Source organism: Podarcis vaucheri (genome assembly GCF_965113315.1).
Source record: "Podarcis vaucheri genome assembly, chromosome: 13".
In the NCBI taxonomy this organism is placed as follows: Eukaryota; Metazoa; Chordata; class Lepidosauria; order Squamata; family Lacertidae; genus Podarcis; species Podarcis vaucheri.
This window is the reverse complement of record NC_138751.1, coordinates 33,253,691-33,277,421: the sequence shown is the minus strand read 5'-3', so window position 1 is coordinate 33,277,421 and position 23,731 is coordinate 33,253,691. Positions and strand designations below refer to the sequence as shown.

Below are 23,731 nucleotides of genomic sequence, written 5' to 3'. Positions count from 1 at the left end.
GTTGCTTTCTTAGATGCCAACTGTATTCGCCTGCCACTCAGCCTCCTGTGCTGAAGACAAATGCCAACAAAGCTTCCAGTGGAGGTGAGAAAGGAAGTGGCATGTTTAAACCCACCACCCCTTCTGTTTCCCTGCACTCCCTGCCCAGCCCGAAATCCCAGCCTAGTCTTACTGGCACAGCTCCTGGCGTCCTTTAGGCTGGGGCAAACCAGCTGATGTGGCACAACTGGCAACCGCCTCAGGGGCTGCTTGCTGGCAGACGGAGTTGTCTGTTGTGGTAAAATATAGCTTGTTGTAATTACCCAGGGTCCCCAAACCTGCCATTTTCTCTGTTTTTAATTGGGCTCCAGGAATGATAAACAGCAGGCCTTTTATGGTTTCTCCGGCTGTGAGGCAGCGGCTGTCGCCATTACTATCTTGTTGTCCCAGGGAAAAGAGTTCCAGGTGCCCGACTTGCACTTCCTACTCGGAGGCTGTTAATACAAGTGATGCTTAAAGATATGCACATGCAATGCTTATAATTGCATCCCCCCTAGTGCCCGTATTTCAAATGCAAAACCTCCTTAGTTGGAACTTTAATTTGCTCCAAAAAAATAAAAAATAGCTCCCTTACTGTCACACTCTCTCCCACTGTGCCAATTATCCATAAGTAGTATAGCCAAGGGACGCGTGTGACGCTGTGGGTTAAACCACAGAGCCTAGGACTTGCCGATCAGAAGGTCGGCGGTTCGAATCCCCGCGACGGGGTGAGCTCCCGTTGCTCGGTCCCTGCTCCTGCCAACCTAGCAGTTCGAAAGCATGTCAAAGTGTAAGTAGAGAAATAGGTACCGCTCCGGCGGGAAGGTAAACGGCGTTTCCTTGCGCTGCTCTGGTTCGCCAGAAGCAGCTTAGTCATGCTGGCCACATGACCCGGAAGCTGTATGCCGGATCCCTCGGCCAATAAAGCGAGATGAGCGCCGCAACCCCAGAGTCGGTCACGACTGGACCTAATGGTCAGGGGTCCCTTTGCCTTTACCTTAGTATAGCAAAGTATAAAGGTGGCCTTTGCATTCAAATCAGTTGCTTGATACAGATGGGGCTGAATCCTGAAAACCGAATCCCTTGCTCAACTTTTCCTACCCTAATATATTTGTAGGACCAGAAATACAGAACCTGATGACATCAAAACACTGGGCAAGTGAGTGCACACGTTACTCTGCTATAAAAGACATCTTGTGAAGAGGCATTGTTTTCTCCAAGTCCAAGCCCAGTACAGTAGCTGCTGCACAATGTTCTCTCCTCTCCCCCCCTTCTTCCCACCCCTCTTTGTTTTAGGGTTCTGATCTCAGAGGACCCAGGAACAATAAAAGCTGTGTTCTGTTAGCAGAGAAAATAGTTTGCAGTGTCAGGGAGCCTGGGCAGGCAGTAAGGTTAGGGGCTGAGGAGATGGGCCCAAGAGGGAGCGATGGATGAGGGCCTTAGAGGAAGTGCAGATGATGATGATGATGATGATGATGATGATGATGATAATAATTTATTATTTATACCCTGCCCAGCTGGCTGGGTTTCCCTAGCCACTCTGGGCAGCTTCCAACAAAACATTAAAATACAATAATTCATCAGATATTAAAAGCTTCCCTAAACAGGACTGCCTTCAGATGTCTTCTAAAAGTCAGATAGTTGTTAATTTCTTTGACATCTGATGAGAGGGTGTTCACAGGGCGGGCGCCACTACCGAGAAGGCCCTCTGCCTGGTTCCCTGTAACTTTGCTTCTCACAGTGAGGGAACCGCCAGAAGGCCCTCGGAGCTGGACCTCAGTGTCCGGGCAGAATGATGGGGGTGGAGACGCTCCTTCAGTTATACAGGACCAAGGCCGTTTAGGGCTTTAAAGGTCCGCACCAACACTTTGAATTGTGCTCGGAAAAGCAGTGCAGAGTAAGACGCTTAGGCCTAAGGGGAGGATGAATTGGGGGGACAAGACATTGAGGAAGAGGACCAGAGAGGAAATGAGGGAAAGAGGGTGAGAATGGGGTAGGGCAGAGCTAAGGAATCGTGGGCCGGGTGCTATGGGTCAGCAAAGCAGCTTGTGAGAATTGGGAGTAGGGGAAGGAGCCATGAAAGGGAGGCGATGTCAAAGAGGTGATGGGTGGCATCATTTGTGGGGTGGAGGTGGGGGGGTTACACAAAGATATGAAAGGACTGGCCAGATCTTTTCCCAGCTCCTCAGTGTGATTATGTAAATAGTCAAGGGATGAATGATCAAACAGTGGGTACGTGCATGCGCGTGTACCCTGTGCCCCCCTGGGGGTGGTGGCAGTGCCCGTGAGCATGGCGGCACCATCTGTAGTTTACTGATGGAGCAGCACACTTTTTTCCCGCTCAGGTTATTACCGCTAGAGCAGCTGCTTGTGTTTGGGTGGGAGGCTTTCCCTGGGGTCGGGAGGGGGGTGGTAGTGGATTATAGAAGCAGCGTACAGTGTGTGTGTTTGGAGGGGGGGATAATCACAAACGGTGTTCCTTTGTCTGGGGGTGTGTGTTGTCTGGTTGATTTGCCTCAATTTTCAGCTATTGGTAGAGAGCATCCCCCCCCCCCCCGCGCCCCACAGACTTTGGTTGGGGCAAACAGGGATAATTCACAGATGATCACAATGCCCCCCCAGCCTATTTCCATAGATCATTTGACTAAGAGAGAAGAAAAAATGCCCCAAGGGGGGTGGGTTCCCTATATCAGGTGTGTAGAATGTAATTTAAATTATATACCATCTTTTACCCCCTCAAGCCTTGTTGGATATGCCGCTTGCTTTCCCCTGCCCCTTTGTGTGAATAAATGAACTGTCTCCCTTCCTAATCCCTACCCTGTGTATGCTTCTCTCCTTATTTTGCTTTTCTCAGCGCCCCCCCCCCCCACTGATCACTTGTTCTCTGCACATTTTCTTTGGCCAGCGGCAGCAGAGCAACTAAGCTTAGCTAACCCCCCCCCTCAGTTTACCATATCGCAGCTGACCTCCGATAACCCCTCACACGTGCCGCTCCCTGCCTTTTGGCTGTTGTGGCAAGGAATATCTTAATAATAATAATTTGCCTGTACAGCTGGATCTTTGCCCTCTCCATCCCACCCCACCGTCTGCCACAAAGGTTGTGACTTTTGAATTCTATATTTGCTCTCCATGAGCTTGTAACAGCCTCCACTTAAACATGTTCCTTCGTTGCCATCTGACTGTTGCAACCTTCGCTGTTTGCTACTCATATATCAGACCCCCAATCCTCAACGCTTGTGTGTTTGGGTGTGTTCTGTCTAGGTTTCAAAAAGAAAAGAAAAAAAGAAAGTCCTGCTCTTCTGTGTCTCTCCCACCCCCCACCCCCCGCAATATGTTAATCATTAAGAAATAACAATTAAGAAATGTGTGATTTGATATTGCTGATTATTATTACACTTACATCTCACTGGTTCTCCCCCTCTTTATTTTATCCTCAGTACAACCCTGGGAGGGAGGTTAGGCTGAGAGACTGTGAGAGGCCTGAGGCCCACCTAGTGAGCTTCATGACTGAGCAGGGATTTGAACTCTTGTCTCACAGGTCCTGATCCTGCACTCTGGCCACTAATTTATTTATATGTTTGTTTATACCCCACCTTTCCCCCTGATAGGGCTCAAGGCAGCTTACAAATAAAAAATAAGAACCTCTAAGAACATAGAAAAAACAATCAAACGCTGATAGAATTAAAATTTAGAATTAGAATTAAAAATTTATTAAACCCATACAAATAAATGCAATAAAAACCAGCACGGCACCAGCCCTTTTATTAAAAGCAGTCAGTTCCCAAAGGCCTCTTGGTACAAGGAAGTCTTCACTTCCGGTGCAAAGACAGCAAGGAGGGAGCCAGTCTAGCTTCTCTAGGGAGGGAGTTCCAAAGTCTGGGAGCAGCCACCAACGAGGCCCTCACTCAGGTCCTCACCAAGCGTGCCAGGAACTGAGAGAAGTCTCAGAACCTGGGCAGGTTTGTATGAGGGAATATGGTCTTTCAGATAGCTTGGACGTAAGCCGCCATCATGCCATGCGTTTCCCTTCCTTGTGTCGTTGGTGGCAAGCATGAGCAAATACACAGCAGGACAACAATGTGACATCGTGGGTTGTGGCATAACAGACGTTAAGAGGAAGAAGCGGGAAAAGAGGCAATCATTCCATACTCATTATTTAGGGGAGGAGCCATAGCCTTAGGGCTGGCCACCTGGTGCCCTTAGGTAGCTGGTGTTGCCTCAGTGCCCTGGCAGGACTCACCGCTGACTCCTGCCCTGGGCCATCTCTTAGTTCTCCTGCCCCAGCCCAGTACTCTTTGAGTAGCACCTGGTAGCTGAATCTACCTCCCATGTTGAAACCCACATGATGCCCTTGGTGTAGCGTTGCTCAGGGGAATTGTGGGGAATTAAAATGGCAGCCTTGAGCTACTAGGCACTGCTCACAGTGCTGCTGGCTGACGCCACTTGCCAGCCGAGCCTGCCCGCCAACTGAGAAGGGGCCCCACCAGATTGCCCTTAGTCCAGGTGTCTCCCAAACCTAAAGCTGGCCTTGCATTGGTAGAGCACATGCTTCTCATGTAGAAGCTCCCGATTCAGTCCTCAATATCTTTAGCTTGAAATGTAGAAGAGGTGCCACCGGTCAGAATAGACAGTCGTGTGCTAGATGGGCAAATAATCTGACATGATATAAAAGCATGTACTGTGTTCGTATGTTGGTTTAGTTCAGCCTTGGCCAACCTGATGCCCACCAGATGTTTTGGGTGTCGATCCCATTCAGCTTTCACCAACCTGGTGCCCACCAGATGTGTTGGCCTGTAACTTGCACCAACCTGACTATCCTGGTTGGGGCAGATGTGAATTGTCATCCAGAACAACTGGAGGCCACCAGGATGGTGAATGCTGGTAGCTCCATCTCTACACTCCATCTTCAGTGTAGGACTGAGCTATAAAGTTATGCTACCATTATGCTACAATTACTTACTTACACACACAAAGAGAGAGCATCAGTGCCCAGAGAGAAAAGAGGCGAGGGAAGGCTTGTCAATATCCCATCTCTTTGTCACATGGAAGTGTTGATCCCAGCTTTCAGAGGGGCCTGGGGCGCCTGGCGCTGGTATGATACTGAGGGAGATTAGTCTGTGAATACGAGGCACCCTCATTAGCATCCTGATCCAAACGGGAGGGCAGCTTTGTGACAGAAAGATAAGGATTGTGCACTGGTGGACCGTGAAGGGCCCCAGAGGAGAGTCGGGAGCAGATAGGCTTTGTGTCCGTGGATAAAACGGCTGGTATCTTCATTAACTCTGAGTCGCCTGCAGAGGCTGTCTGGAGGCAAGGTGGCTGGAAGGGGCAGAGGGGATTACGATGTCTCCCCCACCTGATCTGCCTTTCCACACTTCATCTTGGAGAGACACCCTCAGGGTGGTTTGAAACCGGCTTTCATTCAGGGTGGGGATGGGGGCCAGATGGCAGCAAAGGGGGCACCACTTCAAAGCCTTCATTTGGTGTTGTGCACCTGCTTAAGCAGAAGTAGGCAGTGCTAACATTGCATTGCAGACTTTGGGTTCAGAGCAGCGTTTCGCACCCCACTTCCCTGAAACTGGGATCACATCAACCCTTTAGTCTCTCCGTGTTGCCTTCTCACGACCTAACAAGCTGTTAGTCCTTCGTTTTAAATCCCTCTCCACCCCGATTGTTTTTCCTTGCACTTCACTTCCTATTTTGTTGCATGATCCAAATTCACAAATTTAAAATGCTTGGGGGGGGGGGAGAGTGTGTTATTTGTGACAGTTGTGAATACACCTTGCATGAGACCAGGCCGGTCCAGCTCCAATGAGAGGTTGAGCCGAGTTGACAGATTCCCTACTTTTTCTGGGCCCCCCCCTTTTTTGGTGCCCACATCTTAGCTGCTGTTTTGAAGGCTGCAGGAGGACATGTGAGGCCTTTGCCTCTCTGTTCAAGGGCACCTCTAACCTGAATCTGCCCACTGTGTGTGCCTGTGCCTGGTTGAGGGTGTCAGTCTCGTCTCCAGCTCTGCATCGCCTTGTTTACTGAAGCTGTCCATCCAGATACACCTGCTTGAATTACCGGGGGGTGGGGGGCAGAGGGATCCTGACCCCTTAACTTTTGTTACCGTATTTTTCACTCTATAAGACACACCCGACCATAAGACGCAACTAGTTTTTAGAGGAGGAAAACAAGAAAAAATAAAATATTCTGAATCAAATGTTGTTGAAGAAGCTTTGCACAGCTATCCCTGAAGCCAGAACAGCAAGAGGGATTGCTGCGTAGCTACGCAGCAATCCCTCTTGCTGTTCTGGCTTCAGCGATAGCTGCGCAGCCTGCATTCGCTCCATAAGACGCACACATATTTCCCCTTACTTTTTAGGAGGGAAAAAGTGTGTCTTATAGAACGAAAAATATGGTAATTGCTCCCTTAGCTACTATTTTTAGGAAGCAGTGGGGGAGGGGTAATGATTTGTTAGAAATTGAATGTAGTCAGGAAAAAGGGGGCTTGCAGATTGAATTATTTATTCACTTTAATTGTGTATGGGTGCATGTGTATTCTGCTGCTGGATAGTGCAAACACTTTGCAACAGCAGTGTTAAACTTTGACTTGATTGTGCAGAAAAGCCACTAGAAGCAAATGTCAGTGGTGGTGGCAGGAGGGAGGAGCCTCACAACAGGAGCTGGGGACCAGATGGATTGTGTGCTGTTGAATTGAGAGTGGGAGAGAGAGTCCACATTCCTCTTGGTGAAATGGGGGCTCCACCTATAAGACATGGTGTGTATATTGCAGATGTTGCACTGTAACTACTGCTTGTGTTATTTGGAGGAATGGTAATGGGCTGGCATCTCCCGTTAAAACATATTCAGCATATAAGGTTAGAAAAATGCTTAGCAGAGCCACAGTGCCAATCGTATTACACCAGTAATGCAGATCCTGGGGCCTTCCAGATGTTGTTGGGCTCCCCTCAGCCACACCCACCCAGCATGGCTAGTGGTCAGGGATGATGGGAGTTGTAGTCTAGCAGCAACTGGAGGGACCACAGCTTCCCCATCCCAGCGACAGACAACATGGCACTGTGATTGGAACAAGGTGGTTTTGCACACCCTCCAACATTCCTCAGAAAAGAGGGACATTCTACTGATGTAGAACAGAATGTCCCCTTGTTATTATTTTTTTGAAGGAGCATGGAGTGTGTGTGTGTGTCTGGGATACACCAGGCAGATGTTGTTTAGTACAGAGAGGGGACCTCTCTTTGCGTTGTGATACCTTCTGCTGAGTGGAGGAAAGGAGCTGGAGGGAAAGGAGAACTCTGGGATTGTTTTGCTCTGCAGAAGCAGCAGCAAGAAGCCCCTGTGGCTAAGTAATTGCTAAGTGAAATTACATAATAAGTTTTCTTTTCTGCTGCTCTGCCTTTTGGCAGCTCTTAGGAACATCCCATTAACTCCGGTTTTACCTCCTCCTGCATTCAAGAAGGTAAATTCATGACTTTCCCTTCAGGGACATAAACACTATGAAAGAGAGAGGAGGAGATAGGAAAGCCAGTGTCATTGGTAGGCTGACAAATAGCCTCTTTAGATGTTTGTGGATTTGTCCTTCCTTCCATTTCAGCTGCACACAGTTTCTGCTCTGCTCATGCTCATTACAAGGTTCTCCCTTTTCCCTCTTCTAGTTTTAAACTGACATTCAATTTCCACCACTGAAGCTGCACTATTGGTCAACATTATGCTGCTGGCACCTTCTCAGTCCATAGCTAGAACATCTGTTTACAGAGCAGTACAATCCCGGTAGAGCTATCGATCAGCTAACTGATCTTTCTTTTAACCACTTTATAATAAGATATTTCATTAATTGTAAACACAACTCTGTATATTGCACAATTCTATGAGCACAAGAGTAGAAATTAAGGGCAAATTGGTGATATACTTTAAAAACGATAGTAATGGGCTTTCCAACTCATCTTCCCGAGAATTTCAGCTTTTCTTTAAAGAAGAAGAAAGAAGCGAGTTTCTAGTCTTTAGGATTGTGAAGACAGGCTTGCAAGTTGTGTGTGGCAATTCTGAAAGCCAAAATTTGCATTCAACATGATTTTCTAGGAATCAGTGCCTATGTTGTGCAGAATAAATTATGTTAAATACAAAAATCCATGCAAATATGAATAATTTTATGGATTTGGTCATGGTGGAGGAACACCAAGATTTGGTCTGTTGTCCCATTGCTGGAGGCAAGACAGCCAGCATCTGAGTAGCCAGTTAGGCATAGATTGAGATAATCTGTTCATTAGCTCTTGTGTGGAAGCTCTCCATGTGGAAGCCCCAAACAGCTTCATTGATACATGCCTATAAGCCTTCTTGTACTATGTAAACCACTTTGAGGATTTTTTGCTTTCAAGTGGTGTGTGTGTGTGTGTGTGTGTGTGTGTCTCATCTCTCTCTCTCTATCATATCTATCTATTTATCTATATCTATCTATCTATCTATCTATCTATCTATCTAATCATCTATCCTGATGCCATTGTTGATTGTTTTAGCCCAGATGACCTTCCAGCCGCAAATGCATCGTGTTATAAAGCCTTGTTGTTCGTTCCCGTGTAGTTATTGCAAGCCCCAAAGCAATTGAAGGCCATCTGGTTTTGAGCTGGCGAGACGGAGAGGTGCATAATTCCCTTCTAAAGTATAGAGTGTCATGTTGCAAACCTTGGGCATCCCACAGGGGTTGACAGGAGGGAGATGGAAAGCCTTTAAGATTACATGTCGGACTTGGATATTACATTCCTCTGGGTTACCAATGGAATGTAGTCATAGGGGGGAGCTCCCATGTGGACTTGCTGTGTCAACGTCTTATGCGCTGGTGGTAGGGAGGCTTTTACAGTAAGAATTGGAAGTGTGGTTAACTCAAGGAGCTATAGCTTGCAAACAGTGTGAAATCCTTCTCCTTTTGCTTCTTGTCTCATGCTGAAACCTGTCTAAATTCAACCATGATGGAGATCTTTTTCAAAAGGCTCCCATTTTTTAAGGGTTGTGCTGAGGTGCAGGTGTTGGAAAAAAGTTCAAAATGCATTCCTTTCCTCACACTCATACTCAAAGGTATTTTCTCCCTCATTTCCCCCATCCCATTCCACTTCCCTGTGATCAGTTAGGGCTTTGTTCCAGGGGAAATGAGGGAAGGAAGACCTCAGTGCAACTTCTTCTCTTTCCTTCCAACCTTCAAGAACGAAAATCGAAATGAATTTTGGGGCCAGTGTGTGTGTGTGTGTGTGGTGTAATAATGTGAAATGGTTGCTTACACACCACACCTTTAAAGTGCCTTTGAAGCACATTCTTTCACGCAAAGAATTCTGGGTGCTGTAGTTTTCCCCATCGCAGAATTACAATTCCCATTAGCCCTTAACAAGCGATAGCACCAAGAATTATTTGAGGGAGTAAATGTGCCTTGAATGTGCTTTAAAGATATAGTATGTACACATCGTCTGCTGAATACAGAGGAGAAACCAATGAATAAAAAAGGTCCCATGCTTATTTTCTGCTTTCAAGAAACTTCAATGACCCCTGACTGGTTTCACTGAAAGAAAACCCAAGTGTTCAAACCCAATTTTCAAGCGGAACGTATAATCTAACATGGCTTTTCTCCCTTTCCATACACTTGCAAATACTCTTCAATCTGTTCTAGCATACTGGGGAGTCTACAACAGTTTTTATCTCTGGCTCTTGCTCAGTGGTCACAGCGCCAGATGCTGGCCCCAGATGCTGTGGAAGCAAATGCTTGGCTTCTAGTACTTATACCAGGCCTGGCAAATCCAGAGACTTCATATAGTTTGCCAAGCAGAGACTGATGTTGCACATCCCTTCTGTGCCTGAAGAGAGTTCTGGAGACTGAGTGCATATTGTACCCAGTAACTCACTAGTTCCTCAGCCAAACAATCAGTTTTAAGAGAGTTGAAGCTGGTGTGGTAGAGGCACACTTGTTTCTGCTCTGCTACCGTCTCTAGTCAAATATTTTTCATTGTGATTTTTGTCAGCAGCAATGCAAAGAAACATGTATCCGCCAGATGCTATACAGTATGTTGTTACTTATTTCATTTATTTCCTTCCTTTGTCCAACTTGACACTCTTCAAAGACGATCATTTTCATTGGGGAAAATTTCATAAAACAGTGGGGTGTATCTATGAGAAGCATAATTCCTCTTATCATTACATTCTCAACACCTGGGGGAAAGCTGTAGTCTGTCTCCAGCTGAGATTTCTCAGCTTGAGAGCTGTCCAAGTCTGTTGACAAAGGGTGAAGCTTGCCTTCCATCAGGAAGGAGACACCGAAGCCCTCTGGGAAACTAAATGGTCTCCAGGGAATATTCAGGGCTATAGGCTTTTAAAAACTTTGACAGTCTCTTTATCCTCATCCTCTTTGGAAAGGTCCTTCCAAACACCTGTTCATGTGGTTGGTGTGTGTGTGAGAGAGAGAGAGATTGGGGAGGGAGGGGGCTATTCATCCTGCTCCAAATTCCAGCTGAAATGTAATAGTTTGCTTACCTGCCTCTTTTTATTGTTCATTGACAGCCGAAACTGGGCCAGAGAGATGGTACGGCCACAAACGCCAATGCCCCCCCTGTGGAGTCGTTCCCCTGGGTGGGGCCGAAGACAGTGGTGCTTCACAAGAATTTGCAGGGGGGTTACGGCTTCACCCTCCGGCACTTCATCGTCTACCCCCCAGAATCGGCAGTTCATTCCAACGTGAAGGTAATGTCCATTCTGAGTTTGAAGACTGGGCAGGGTTCGTTCCAGAGGTGTGTCTTATAATGATCCTGGGCATAGTCTGGAGGCACAATGTCCAGTACCCTTGCTGAAGCTAAGCTAGTCCAGGTCTGGCCACTAGCTGGATGGGAGACTGCAGGGAACTTCCATGTGTGTATATGTATTCCTTGGTGATCACTCTTAGCCAAGTATTCCATGAATGTGGTCTCAACTCATGTGTCCATGAGTGATTGTAGAGGCCAATTCAGGATCCACACATCCTTCCACAGTGGGGACAAAGGTTTCCGGGTGGGAATTGATCATGGTGAAGTTTGCAAAACATGCCTTCCTCTTAGCTTGTTTCCCTTTTTCGTCCTGAGTTTGTGCATCTTCAGAGTCCATGAAATCTTTGGTAGAGGCTATTCTCTAATTGGAGTGCTTGCAGACCAGTGTTTCCCAGTTGTTGGTGTTTATACAACATTTTTTTTTTTTTTAGATTTGCCTTGAGAGCATTTTTTGTTGTCCAAAGTTTTCTGAAACATCTGGGCAGCCCCAGGTAGGGCAAGGCTGTGCTAGGTGATGCATAGTTACATGAAGCGTAAGCTTGTCTGACATTTCATTAAGAACATAGACCTTACACCAAGTTAAGACCATTGCTCCACCTAGCCCAATCTTGTCTACAGTGACTGGCAGCAGTTCCCCAAGGTTTCATAGAATCATAAAATTGTAGAGTTGGAAGGGACCACAATCCAACACAGAAATGTTTTTCCCAATGTGGGGCTCAAACCCACGACCCTGAGATTTAAGAGTCTCATGCTCTACTGGCTGAGCTATCCCTTCACCACAAAGAAGTGTTTCCCAGCTCTAAGTAGAGATGCTGAGGATTGAACCTGAGAACTTTTGCATGCAAAAGCACATGTTCAGCCACTGACCACTAGCCCTTCCCAGCATTACTGGGTCTGTTTTAATTTTTGATGAGCCGACTGGATGTGGTGGTTTCATCCTTTGTTTTTAGACTTTGATCCTCTTTGACCCGCACAACTTTGCTGAGCTCTTCTTTGATTTATACTTTTCCTCCGTGGCTGCACATTCCACAAGTTTGCTACAAACTGCCCAAAGCAAATTCAGCCGCTAACAAATTTAACAGCTTTTAAAATTATTACCTGTCAGCCTCCAGGGGATCTATCTTTCCTGATTCTTCTTTTTTCAGAAAATAACTTTTGTTGAGTTCTCTGTTTTCCATCTCATATCTAATCTCTTGCAGGTGATCCCTTAAGAGTCTGATGTGCATCAGTAAAGCTCGCTTCTACTCTCCCTGAGTGTCCAGAAGCTTTCCTTTTCTCAAACACAGAAACTGTTGGGTTTGGAATCCTACAGAATTTGCTGTCTGAGATGGGATTCTTCATTGACCCAAATCCCCTGGTTGCCCTGCCCCTAAGCAATAGATAATGCAACTAGCTGTGTGGCCTTTCCCTTTTGAGTCTGAAGGGCCTGCCGCCCAGTTTTAAGGGGCCAGTAGCATCCCAACATGGGGTAAATACTTGATACCCGTTACAATATCAAGGAGGCTGCTGGGCTGACCTCCATCTTTGGAAGTTGGAACTGACATCCCTTCCTCCACATGCCCATTCCCAACACGCACCCCGAGTGCGGTTCCAAATTCCTGGGAGCTATTTGCTGACGTCCCATTCCATTCTGATGAAATGTCTGGCATGGAAGCACTGTCGCTGCAAGAGAGAGCCAGCTTTCCGGCCCTCGCAGACCAGAGACCTCACCCTCCCTTTTTTTCTTTTGTCATTTCAGAAAGGGAAAATGGGTTCTTTGCCAGATAAGTTCAAAGGCGCAGAAGGGTTGGCGGGAGGAGATGGGGTGGGGGTATGCATTAAACTGCTCCCGGTCTGTCCCCGCTGGTTGGGGTGTTTTTTTTTGCAGTGTCAGCTTCATCTGTATAAAGGGTGACTGTTGTGTTTCATGGTTCGGACAAAAGGCTGCCCCCACTGCCTCTCCCTGCCAAAGTTGGCTCTGTTCACTTCCCTCTGCTGGTCCCTCTCTCTCTACCCCACAACCAAGATCATGCATTAGGGATCGTTCTTGCTGCGACATGTATCCTGAAACTTTTAAGATACTCAATAAGTGGCCTGTTGGTCCTGGTCTGGGTCTGTAGTAAAGTACTGCTCAGGATCAGAGCCACAAAGGGAGATAGTGTCTGGGAGGCGGAGACAGATAGGCTTACCATCCAAGCTGCAGGTAATGGTCTAGTCTGAACAGGGACTCCGTGAGGGCAGAACAGCAAAGCAGCTGGCCGCAAGGGAAGAAGGTGTTGAAGGTATCTCAGATGGATCTGGTGTCAAGGTAGGGTTAGCAAGCCTAGGCGGGTGTTGGAGCTGAAATAAGGTGGTATAGGGAGGGTAGAGCAAAGCAAACTATCTTAACCCATGTTGGACCATTGCTCCATCTAGCTTAGTATTGTCTGCACTGACAGGCAGCAGCTCTCTAGGGTTCCAGGCAAGTGTCTATCCCAGCCCTACCTGGAGATGCCAGGGACTGAACTTGGGACCTTTTAGTAATAGAATCGTATAGTTGGAAGGGACCCAGAAGGCCTCTATTCCAACCCCATGAAGTGCAGTAATTGCAGCTGAAACTTGGGTGTTTTGTTAAAATGGTGGTACGAAAAAGGAATTAAATAAATGTGCTTGATCACTGAGCTGTGGCAGTTCCAAGAGCAGCCGGGGATGGAGTTGGTAGAATGGTGAGCAGGCTGCTGTCAAAAGAGAAGACAGAGTCCCTAGTAACATCTTTTTGGTTTGCTGTCGCTCCTTGAGCAAATGATAGAAGCCACAGAGTGCATATGTGAATTGGGAGCACAACTTCTGGTTGGCCTTGATAGTCAGATAAAATTTGTGGTCAATACCAGCCTCGCCTCTTTCCCGGTTTTGGAGAAGGGGTGGGGTCTTCTGTTTGACTTCATGACAAGCTTTGGAGATGCTGAGAGACAGCAGTGCATTTCCAATGCAGAACGTGGCTGGAGGCTTGATTGACCCTGGACTTGCCCTGGACTTTTGAAGGCTCTTCCTGCTATTTCCAAGTTCTTCCAAAAGCTTATGTGATGTGCTTGCCAGACTGAAATATTGGTCTGCCACTGGCAATCTGGCAAGTATATTTGTGGGCTCCTGATAGGGATTTAGGAGAAAATTTCCAGCTTTTGTTTTCATGTCAGTAATAGTTCAAGGAATTCAAAATATTTCTTCAGAAGCATTGTGTGCAGTTACTCAATTTATAAAAAAGTCATGTCTCCTTTCATCATTTCCCCTGGCAGCCACTTCTCTGGCACATTTGTTTTTCTCTTGATGACTGTTTCTTTTTTTTTTACTTCCTATCTGCATCATGCAAGTTATCCCAACCAATCAGGGATCCTGCAGTGAAATGCATGACATCCCTATGTTACACAGCCAATCATACTTACCGAGCACAAGTGAAGTCAATTGGGAACTGAAGTCAAGAATGGGCAATGTAAACAAATTGGTGGAATTTTTGTAGAGTGTTGAAAAGCTATCCAGAAAAGGAGACGGTTGAGGGTGGTTTTTTTCAATTGCCGAAATATTTGTGAAAAGCTGCGAATAGTTTCAGCTTAGTGATGATCTTTTCTTCTTCACAAACCAAACGCTAACCCTTTAAATCTTTTGTTAGTGTTTTATAGCATGCCATCAGTATATATGGTGCTTAGCAGAATAGCAGGCAAAGAAACATATTCCATGGAGATTATAATGCCATATAACTCCAGAATGAGAAGACAACATAAGGAGAGAGGGAGGGAAGCCAAAGGTAATGCGAGATGAATGTAAGCAAATGCAGTTTACGTGTACTTTGGCTTTGTTCATTGTGCTAAAAATGCACATTTGGCACCACCATTCCATTATTCTCCATGTGGTGGCGTAAGCAAAGCAAAGAAGCAAAACCCCATAGGGGAATTTCAGCAGCCTACTTGGGACATCCCCCTCTCCAGGGCAAGGAGAAGAAGCTTTGGCAGGGTGGGGCGCCAGGTCCGGGGGCTGGGTTTCGGTGGAGGTGACTCACTGGGGAGGGAGCAGGGAACCATGTGTTCCATGCCAGGCATTCTTTGGCAACTGTTGGCAGATGACTTCATTGCCTCCTTGTGCCCCAAGGGGAGTTAGGCACTGCAGGTAACCTCCTGCGTGCAGAGGCAGGATGCAAATTAACCTATACAAATTTTGGGAAACTGGAATATGGCACTCTCAGAAGGCACTACTTTGAGCCATAATGGGAATCATTGCCAGAGTGCAAACGTATGGACTGAAGATATGGAAGGAGGCCGAACAGGAAGCAGATTAGAGCTGGGTCAGACACCAGGAAGACAGATCAGCTGCAGTTCCTGGTGATTCACAGCCGGGGCTGGGTGGAGACCAAGAGACAGCTGGTTTGGGTATCCGGGGGATCTGGGACAAAGACTTGAGGCAGGGCGGGAGGGAGGGAAGTTCAAGCACAAGGCCAGGTGGGTTATTGCTCAAATGGAGGCCTGACCCTGACCTGGATGTTTTTAGCATCAGAAAGGTCATTTGTGTCCGGTCAGGGGAGTTTGGGGTGAGGTCAGCCAGATAAGGCAGAATGAAGCCCTCTGCTGGCAAAAGCCAGCTCTGGAGGCACCTAGATGCTTGAGCAAAGTGTGATAGTTCAAAACATCTTCCATTCCAACTTTTGGATTGAAAGATGGCAAAAGGTGAAAGCCTCTGCTCTGATATTTGGGGGCTCTTATTTACTTGGTTTTATCAGAGATGTCACTTTGACTTGCATATTTCACCCACAGCAGCTCATGATTTTAAAGAGTTCGGTGGAAGTTTCCCCCTCTTCTCTTTTTTTAAAGGATATATTTTGGATAGACCAGTGGAGGCTGGTGCCCATTAGGAATGGTAGGGTGGAAGATAGGAAGAGCAACAGTAGGTGCCCTCTCCTGGCTGAAGAGCCACAGACAGAACATATTTGGAACTCGGTTTCCCAGGCTCTTCAACAGCAGCCACTGCTCTGCACAAGGTTCCAGCCTTAAAGATGCAACTGCTGTCACTAGCCCTGTCTGTTGCTGCCCTTGTTTGACAAGGGCAAGCCTTGAAGAAGGGAGGGAGAATTGATGGGTAGGGCTGATTTTTTTGGGGGGGCTTCCTTAATATTATGCCCCTGGCAGAATTCTCAAAGGGGAAAATCCTCCAAACATTTCTTAAAATTTACCTGAGAGCTTGTAAAAACTGGGCTCATTTCCGTAAGATCTGGACAGCACACAGAATGTAATTCTGATGTCCTTATAACCACCTGTGCCATCTCAAGGAATCCTCGCAATTCATGTGCCCTAAATAGAAAGGAAGTTTGCAGAACAAACAGCCCCCAGTGATTCCTGCGAGCGAGTCAAACTGCAGTCTGAAGGGGAAAGATAATATGCTGCTTGGAACCTCCACGGAGCACCATTGGGGTGGGGATGGAAGTGGTTCTCTGCATGTTCCTACTGAGCCTAGAAGAGTTGTCCAACCCCCCACCCCATGCTGCAAGCTAGCCTCTGTCTCACTGGGAACAGTCAGTAGCTTCATACGTAGCTATATTTAGTGCCTTAATTATGATCCAGGGCCTCTGTGTGCATGGGGTTGTGTGCGAGTGAATTCTGGCTGGAGGGACTGTCCTTGAGATTTTGCCTTCGCCATGGTGTGATGTGAGTTGACAAGACCTAGTGCTCAGAGGAGGAGAGGAGTGAGTTCGGGTTGCAGGAGGGTGTTTTTGTTCCAGTCCTGTGTGACAGACAAGGGGACACTGTGACATCAGGCCCTGGGGAGAGGCCCTTCCTTGTTCTTCTCTCTCAGAGGTGGTTCTCCTGCTGCAGCTCCAGAGATGGACATTCACACCCATGAACAAGAAGGAATACATAATTCAGAGTGCCGTGGGAGTCTCTGTTAGGATGAAGGTTAAACTGCATGCGTGAGCAAAGTTAGCAAGCTGCTACTTGGCCCCCCACTCAGTGGAAACTGGTCCACCAGGTCAATTGGGGGCACTTCCCCACCAGCCCCAGTCTGTTCTCAGTGAGCAAGCGACCTGGCTACTTAAAACCACTCCAAGATCTGGCCCTACCTTCCAGCGTTTTTCTCCTTTTTCACAATGTTGCCCTTGTGCAAGTAGCAAGGAAGGAGGATGAAACTAGAATTGGTGCCTGCCATTGGCTCTGGCGCCACCTAGTGTTAGGCTCCCTGCGTCCCACCCTACCAGTCCAATGAGATGGGAGGCTGAGTTCCATCCTGCCTGGGAATGCAGCAGTGTGGCTCCTTAACTTATGTCTTCACTATAATAGGCAGGGGAGAGCTTTCTCTTTATTTCCTTTGCCAAAATATGTTATAGTGATTGATGTAACCACTACTGTTACTTTTCTCTTCCTCCCTCCCTCCCTCCCTCCCTCTGTATGTGTGTATATGTGTGTATAGAGAGGCATTTCAAAATACTGAATAAACTTGGGCTACCCTTTTTGAACACTGCATTCACACAAATGGGCTTAAGTGGCAGCAACTGTGTAATGGGAGTCAAGTGGTCATTCAGCTCCCAGCCAAACACAACGCTTCTGCTGCTAGATGTGCCTGCACATGTGTGCAATTAGAAGGAGGGCAGTTCTGATGGCCACAACCACACCACGACTGGAAGGGCTCAAGTGGTGGCAAGGCTCTGCAGGAGGGGGCAGTGTGAGCCCTGGTGGATTCTCCAGGAGAGTATGGGAGGGGGTGCATGCAAAGTGCTGAGAGCTGATACCACCCCTGAGAACTGAAATGTGCACTTGTGTCATCATTTTTCCATGACTGGGCAGGCAACAGTCCTCATGCAAAATAGCCATTTGTGAGCAAGCAACAGGGGAGAGAGAGGTGTGTGGCTGCTGCAGCACTAATGCTGGGGAGCCCAACTGGTGGAAAGTGCTGGGTGTGTAGGGGAGTGGTAGAAGAATGACTTGGTTGGTAGCTGAGCTTTTCGATCCTCATTATGCACGAGAAGTTGTTTTATTAAAAATACCCCTGCACCATGATTCCCATGTTATGTTTGGTAGTACGTGCTGGTGAGCTCTTTCCTGCTTTCCCCAGAAAAGGCACTTCTCTCAAATAGTCCTGGGAAGTATGTTTATGTGTGTGTTTAAGTGGGTTTTTATTTATTTATTTATTTATTCCTTCATGAATCATTTCTCATAAAACTTCCCCCAAGTAATTTTAGCAGTAAGAAAAACAACAATAAAAACAACAATAAAAACAGTTTCAAGTCAAATAGACGGGGATAAAGATCTCCACTTAAAAAGGCTTATTGGGAAAGGAAGCTCTTTTAGGGAGCTGCCTAAAAGATAATAGAGACCTCACCTGTCTAATATGTAACGGGAGGGAGATCCACAGGGGTAAGTGCTGCCGCACGGGAAACCTGAATTTTACATTGTACAGAACTGACCTGTTGAGATGATATTTGCAGAAGGGTCTGCAGTGGTAGGTTGGATATGTAAAGAGTGAGAGATCATTCAGAAATCTGAGCTTTTGGAGTAGTGGGGTTGTCTGTCGACATCTCTCTTTCTCAGATATAAGTCTATGTTTATGTGCATATTGAAACTCTGTAAAAAGTTCTAATACTGAGTGTGGGGTATACATTCTCAAAAAAAGGAAAGAGGAGTGCTGGGAGCAACGTTTTTTCCTTTTAAAAAGTTCACAGCTGTGGGCATCTTGGGGCAGCATCCCTCAGCAAAAAATGCAGGGCACTGGGTTGATCATCACAGAAGGGGCACTGCAAGGATTGTCAGTAAGGTGGGGCAACCTGGCCTATGTCCTTTTGTCCTGAATACTGAAGAAATGGGAGGTGGATTGCTGCTTCCTCCTCTAAGAGCTGTGACACGTCATCAGCGACACAGCCAAGCCAAGCTTTGGCTGTGTGCCCCTTTGCAGAATCCTGTTTGTGGGTCAGCTGGAAAGGAATGGGTTTGCTTCTTCACCCATCTTGCACTCATTTTGGGAAAGGATCTTACAGCAAAGAACAGAGAGACCTGCTTTCTTGTGAGTTCAATACTTACCCAGCAGCATCCGTGACCATAACAATCCGAATCCTCTGTCCAGAAAGGACTAGGTCTGCCCTAAAAATTAAACTATGCAAATTGATAAGTTGCTTGTAGCCATGCTTCTTATTCTACTTCCTATTGTTCTTGTTGTTATTTAAAAGCTGTATGTGCATTTGCAAAACTGGGTTCATACTGATGTTTGGTGGTTTGGAGAGGAGGTCAAGTGAGTTGTGGGGAGGCAGATTTTCATCACCACCCCTGGACAAGAGGTGTTTGTGGGGTTCCCCCGCCCCAGGACATAGCATGTGCTTGCAGTGGTTAGCTATTCTATTTCAGGGCTGCTTTGCATTATATGTAATTTTATGCTTAGCATAACTGATACTATCTTAAAAGGAAAGCTGGCCAAGGTTTACATATGGGATAGAAAATTACAGGAAATATTTGGAGTTGGGATATGTATGGCATGGTGTTATAAAGCAACAGGATGAAGAAGACCTGCTAACATGGAAATCTTGCCAGGGTAGCTGTGATTCAACATTGTGGGGAAAGGGGCTAAATTTAAGGTGCAATCCATCGAAAGCAGTTTCGTTTACAGGAGAGAAGGCCGCCTAACCAATGTGGCTTGGAAGTGCTTAAGTGTGGCTAGATTGTGACCTTTGCTGTTTGAACTTCTTTAGTTGAGATAACAGAGCATTGCAGAGTCTTCATGAGAGCTTAGTGGGTGTAGTGGTTAGAGGGTTGGACTTGGGAGAACAGAATTCAAATCCCCACACAGCCATGAATCTCACTGTTGGGCCAATGACTGCCTCTCAACCCAACTTACAGGGTTGTTGTGAAGGCAAAATGGAAAGGGGGCAAACAGTACACACCTCCTTGAGCTCCTTGAAGGAAAGGTAGGAGATCAGTGTAATAATAATAATAATAATAATAATAATAATAATAATAATAATAATAATAATAATAATAATATTATGCAGGAAGGCTTAAGGTTCAGCCCCCTACAGCTCCAGTTAAAAGGCTCTCCAGTAGCAGAGCTTGAAATGATCCCTGCATGAGATCTATGAAAACTATTGCCTGTCAAGAATGGAGAGTACTGGGGTAAGATAGATCAGTGGCCTAACTCAGTATAAAGTATACCTTACTCATTTAGGCACTTATGAATAGAAGGAATATGTAAAGTGATAGTTTCAAAACTAGCCTTCAGTTGTAGCTGCAGATGCAGTTACAGCCTAGTCGTATATGGGAAGGGCTGTAAATTAGAGATAGAGCCACAGGTTGCACACCACTTGCGTGGACAGCACTGAGCTAGATGAACCAATGTCTAGCTATAAGGCAGTTTCCTATCCCATCAGATAAACCATCAGAGCAAAGCAATACTTCAGTAGCTACATTAAAGGGTGCTGGGTGGCTATATTTTGAAGAGAAGAAAAAAACCAGCCATGTCACAGTCAATGAACTGAAGCATTTAGTCACTTGAAAAATCAGAAGAGACCTTTTCAGATAGGTGGGTTAATAATGAAGAAACAGTATAGTCAGAGACTGAGAGTATTGAAGCTTACACCTAGTTTATTTTCCACTTTACTGTGGTGCTTATTTCCCCCCCCTCCCCCAAATCTGGAGGCATTTCAAAATGAAAACGGCATGCAAGATGTATCACAATAAACAATCTATACTGTTTAATTGTTAACCAGTGAAAAAGCTTATACCTATTTTAAAAGGTCTATCTCCAGAGCAGGAACATATACAGTATGTCTATGATACATGGAATTCATAGACATATATTGAAAAATCCGTATCATCCACCCTAATAATCTCACTACGTGCAAAGTCAGGAAAAGCTTGCTCTGTTGTGGCAGTTCATAGCCAGTTGGGTGTCTCCCCCCTGTCAATATCTATTTTCTGTTCTTCAGAGCCTAAAACAATGACTTGAAAATATAGATCTGTTCTTGGGAATGACCGTTCTAATCAGTTAACTATTGATATAGATAATGAAAGTGAAACATTTTTCTGAACTTGGTCCCAATTTTTGTGAGGTTGTCATTATCAGGATATATATGCTTAAAAACCTTGGGCATTAATCTTGAACATTTTGTAAGATAATAGTAGTCATATTTGGGCAATCAGTTCCCTCACATGACAGTTACATGAGGGCTCAAGGAGGCTCACTGCATCTCCCATTCCATGGATTCAGAAAAAGCCTTGAATGAAAGTTTCTCATATTTTTGGAGGTGCATGAATTGGCGCTGCATATGATAAACCTAAAGCAGACTTATCAGCTAATGGATTATAGATCAGAACTTTTTAATGTGGGGGCAGGGGTTGTTAACAAGGGTGCCTGTTATCAACATTTTTGCTAATAGCAATGGAATCATTTTGCAATTTGGAAATTTTGACCTAAGGGAGAAGCATTAGATAGACAAGCATATATGCATTTATATGAGGGGTAATGCCGTAAAATCTTAGCGAGAATGAATGGGCAAGTTTATATGCCCTTTAATCAGTATCTTCCAAGTAAGGGTCAAACAGTTCATTATGTTCAAAGAAAAAATTCCAGCCACTAGTGGCTGTAACCAAGAGTGAATTTATTTATTTTTTAAATTGGAAGGGAGGAAGAGGAGGAGATTAAGGAATCCTGGGTGGTCAAATTTTCTCTGTTCTCTCTTTTGTAGGAGGAAGAAAATGGAAACAGAACAGGTATGTATCTGTGTTTCTTTTACTCTAAGTTTGGAGTGGGATTCAGTCTTTTGTGTGCGCAATCAGAATCAGATGTTTTTTCAAGTGCAAGAATTCACACCCACGATATTTTAACAGTTAAGACATAAGGGATCCTGTTAAGGGATCCTGAATGTGCATTATTGTTTAAGAACATAAAGAAGTACCTTGCTAGAATAAACCACAGACCACCTAGTCCAGACTTCTTTGCAATGATTACTTTGAGAACAGTAGCGAACAATGACATGCACTCTAAACAGGAATGCGTAAAGAATGGCAATGCCAGCAAAATAGCTAGTGAGGAAGCAATCTGTGCTGTTCCATCTAAATTGTGACTTCCAAATGGAAACAGAAAGTTGTGGATTGGCTTACTCTAGACCTTTTTTTAGCTCTCTGGTTTGTAAGGAACCGTGGGATTTTAAGTAAACATGTATGAGACGTCTGGGACATTCCCACAAGACTTTCATTGAACTCGTATCTTCCTAACTTGCGGGGAAGTGAATATATTCCTGTATGGCCATGCTGTGAATGGCGAAGAAGACAGGGATGGCCCCCAGAGTAATAACTGAAGGGAGTTCAAAATACTGGTGATTTTTGTTCCATTGTGTACTGCACCTGCGGCCTTCTAGAGGTTTTTGAATTCCCATCGGCCCCAATGGAAGTTAATTACAGTGGGGCTTTTACAGGAGAGCATCCAGTGGATTGTGGGAGTTCTTTCTGTCTCCCACTCTGCTCTCCCTAGTGGCACCTAAAAACTGCTTCGTGAGTTGGCTGCCTTAACTTGCTCCATGCAGAGGGCTTCCTTTGCATCTTACTGCTAACAAATCTGTGGTGTCTCTGCAAAGTAGAACCTTGGCAGGGAAACCTTTGTGGTGCATTGCAAATGCTGCTTCTCAGGTCCTCTTTGCATTCTCCACTACCGGAGGAAGAAGCGTATAGCATGACAGTTGTGGATACGGATAGCTTAGTTACGATGATCAGCCATTGTTATTATAATGTCTTATACATGGGGCTGCCTTTGAAAATAACACAGATGTTTTGCTTAGTTCAGAATTAGGCTCCAGAAATTCTGTCTTGTGTGGGCAGGTCGAATGGTAGAATGTCTCCAAACAATCCTCACACCAATTCTTAAAGAATTTCACTAGCTGCCTATTTGCTTCCTGACACAATTTAAGGCGATGGTGCTTGCCTATAGAGCTCTAAACAGCTTGCTCCCCAAATACCTGAAGGCATGCCTCCTCCATCACTGCTGGCTAGCACCAATGGAAGTGCAGTCCAAGATATCTGCAGGGAACCAGGTTGGCAGAGGCTGCCTTAGTCCGTTCTGGTTGCAATTGGTGGAAGCTGGTGGCCATTGAGACTGTTAGGTGTGAAGGACAGAGATGAAAATAGTAGATGGAGCCAGAGTCAATGATAGGCAAAGCCAAAGATTTCTAGCCTTCTCTGTCTGTCCCTCTCCCGCCCAACCTGCCCTCCTTCCTTGCTGAGTTTGACAAGGAGAGTAGTAATGAGATTAAGGAGGAAGAAACTGATAACCAGTGCCACCCCTTGGACTGGATGCAAATCAGAAGGCAGGCAGATGGGGGCAGGCTGAGGTTTTTGGGGCAGCGCCTCTCTTGCTCTAATGAACCAGACTCCATTCTTGAGTGAATGACTGGGGTTTCCTGGCACAGGAGTTTGAAGGGCAGCCCCAGGATTTCTTCCACTGTAGCTTGAAGGGGGCATAGTCTGCAAATAGCTGAGCTCCAGTGAATAATACCACTCTTGGCTTCCTTTCCTAGTTGAAGGACAGGTCTGCAACTCCGGTGCCTTGAGGCGGGATTTTGAGCTGAGCAAATCTGATGCCGTCGGAACGCATCACTGCTCTTTATCCTTGATAGAAAAATTTTGCTTTTCTGGGAGCTGCACTCAGTCTCATCCTTTAAGGGGGCAGGCACTGGGGGCTGTGCTCTAGCCAGCTCCAAGGGCTGCTGGTAGTCATGGATGATATGACCGTGCACCTTTTTGGACTGTGTCACGCCATGGCTGTTTTCATGGTAGGTCAGGCCTAAGCTCCCTGGTGAATCTGTCTCATGGGCAACTTCCCAAAGCACCTTGGACTTGTGGGCTTGATTCCACTCCCCCACAGAAGACCATGAAAATAAGTACAAGAGCCATTAGGATTTCTAGCATTCCTTATTTAAAGTGCTCGTTATAAGTCACTTAAATGATGTTCTCCTCCTACATGTA

The 23,731-nt window shown here is 46.0% G+C and overlaps 1 protein-coding gene across 4 annotated transcripts in view; it reads left to right on the top strand.

Annotated features, from left to right (window-relative positions):
• Positions 1-23,731, top strand: part of ARHGAP23 (Rho GTPase activating protein 23) — a 180,547-nt gene that overhangs the window by 101,225 nt on the left and 55,591 nt on the right. For all 4 annotated transcript variants that reach the window (XM_082197160.1, XM_082197159.1, XM_082197158.1 and 1 more), the window contains exons 2-3: positions 10,558-10,737; positions 21,460-21,484. In XM_082197160.1, coding sequence (XP_082053286.1) covers positions 10,558-10,737; positions 21,460-21,484 — 205 coding nt within the window. The remainder of the gene's footprint in view (positions 1-10,557; positions 10,738-21,459; positions 21,485-23,731) is intronic.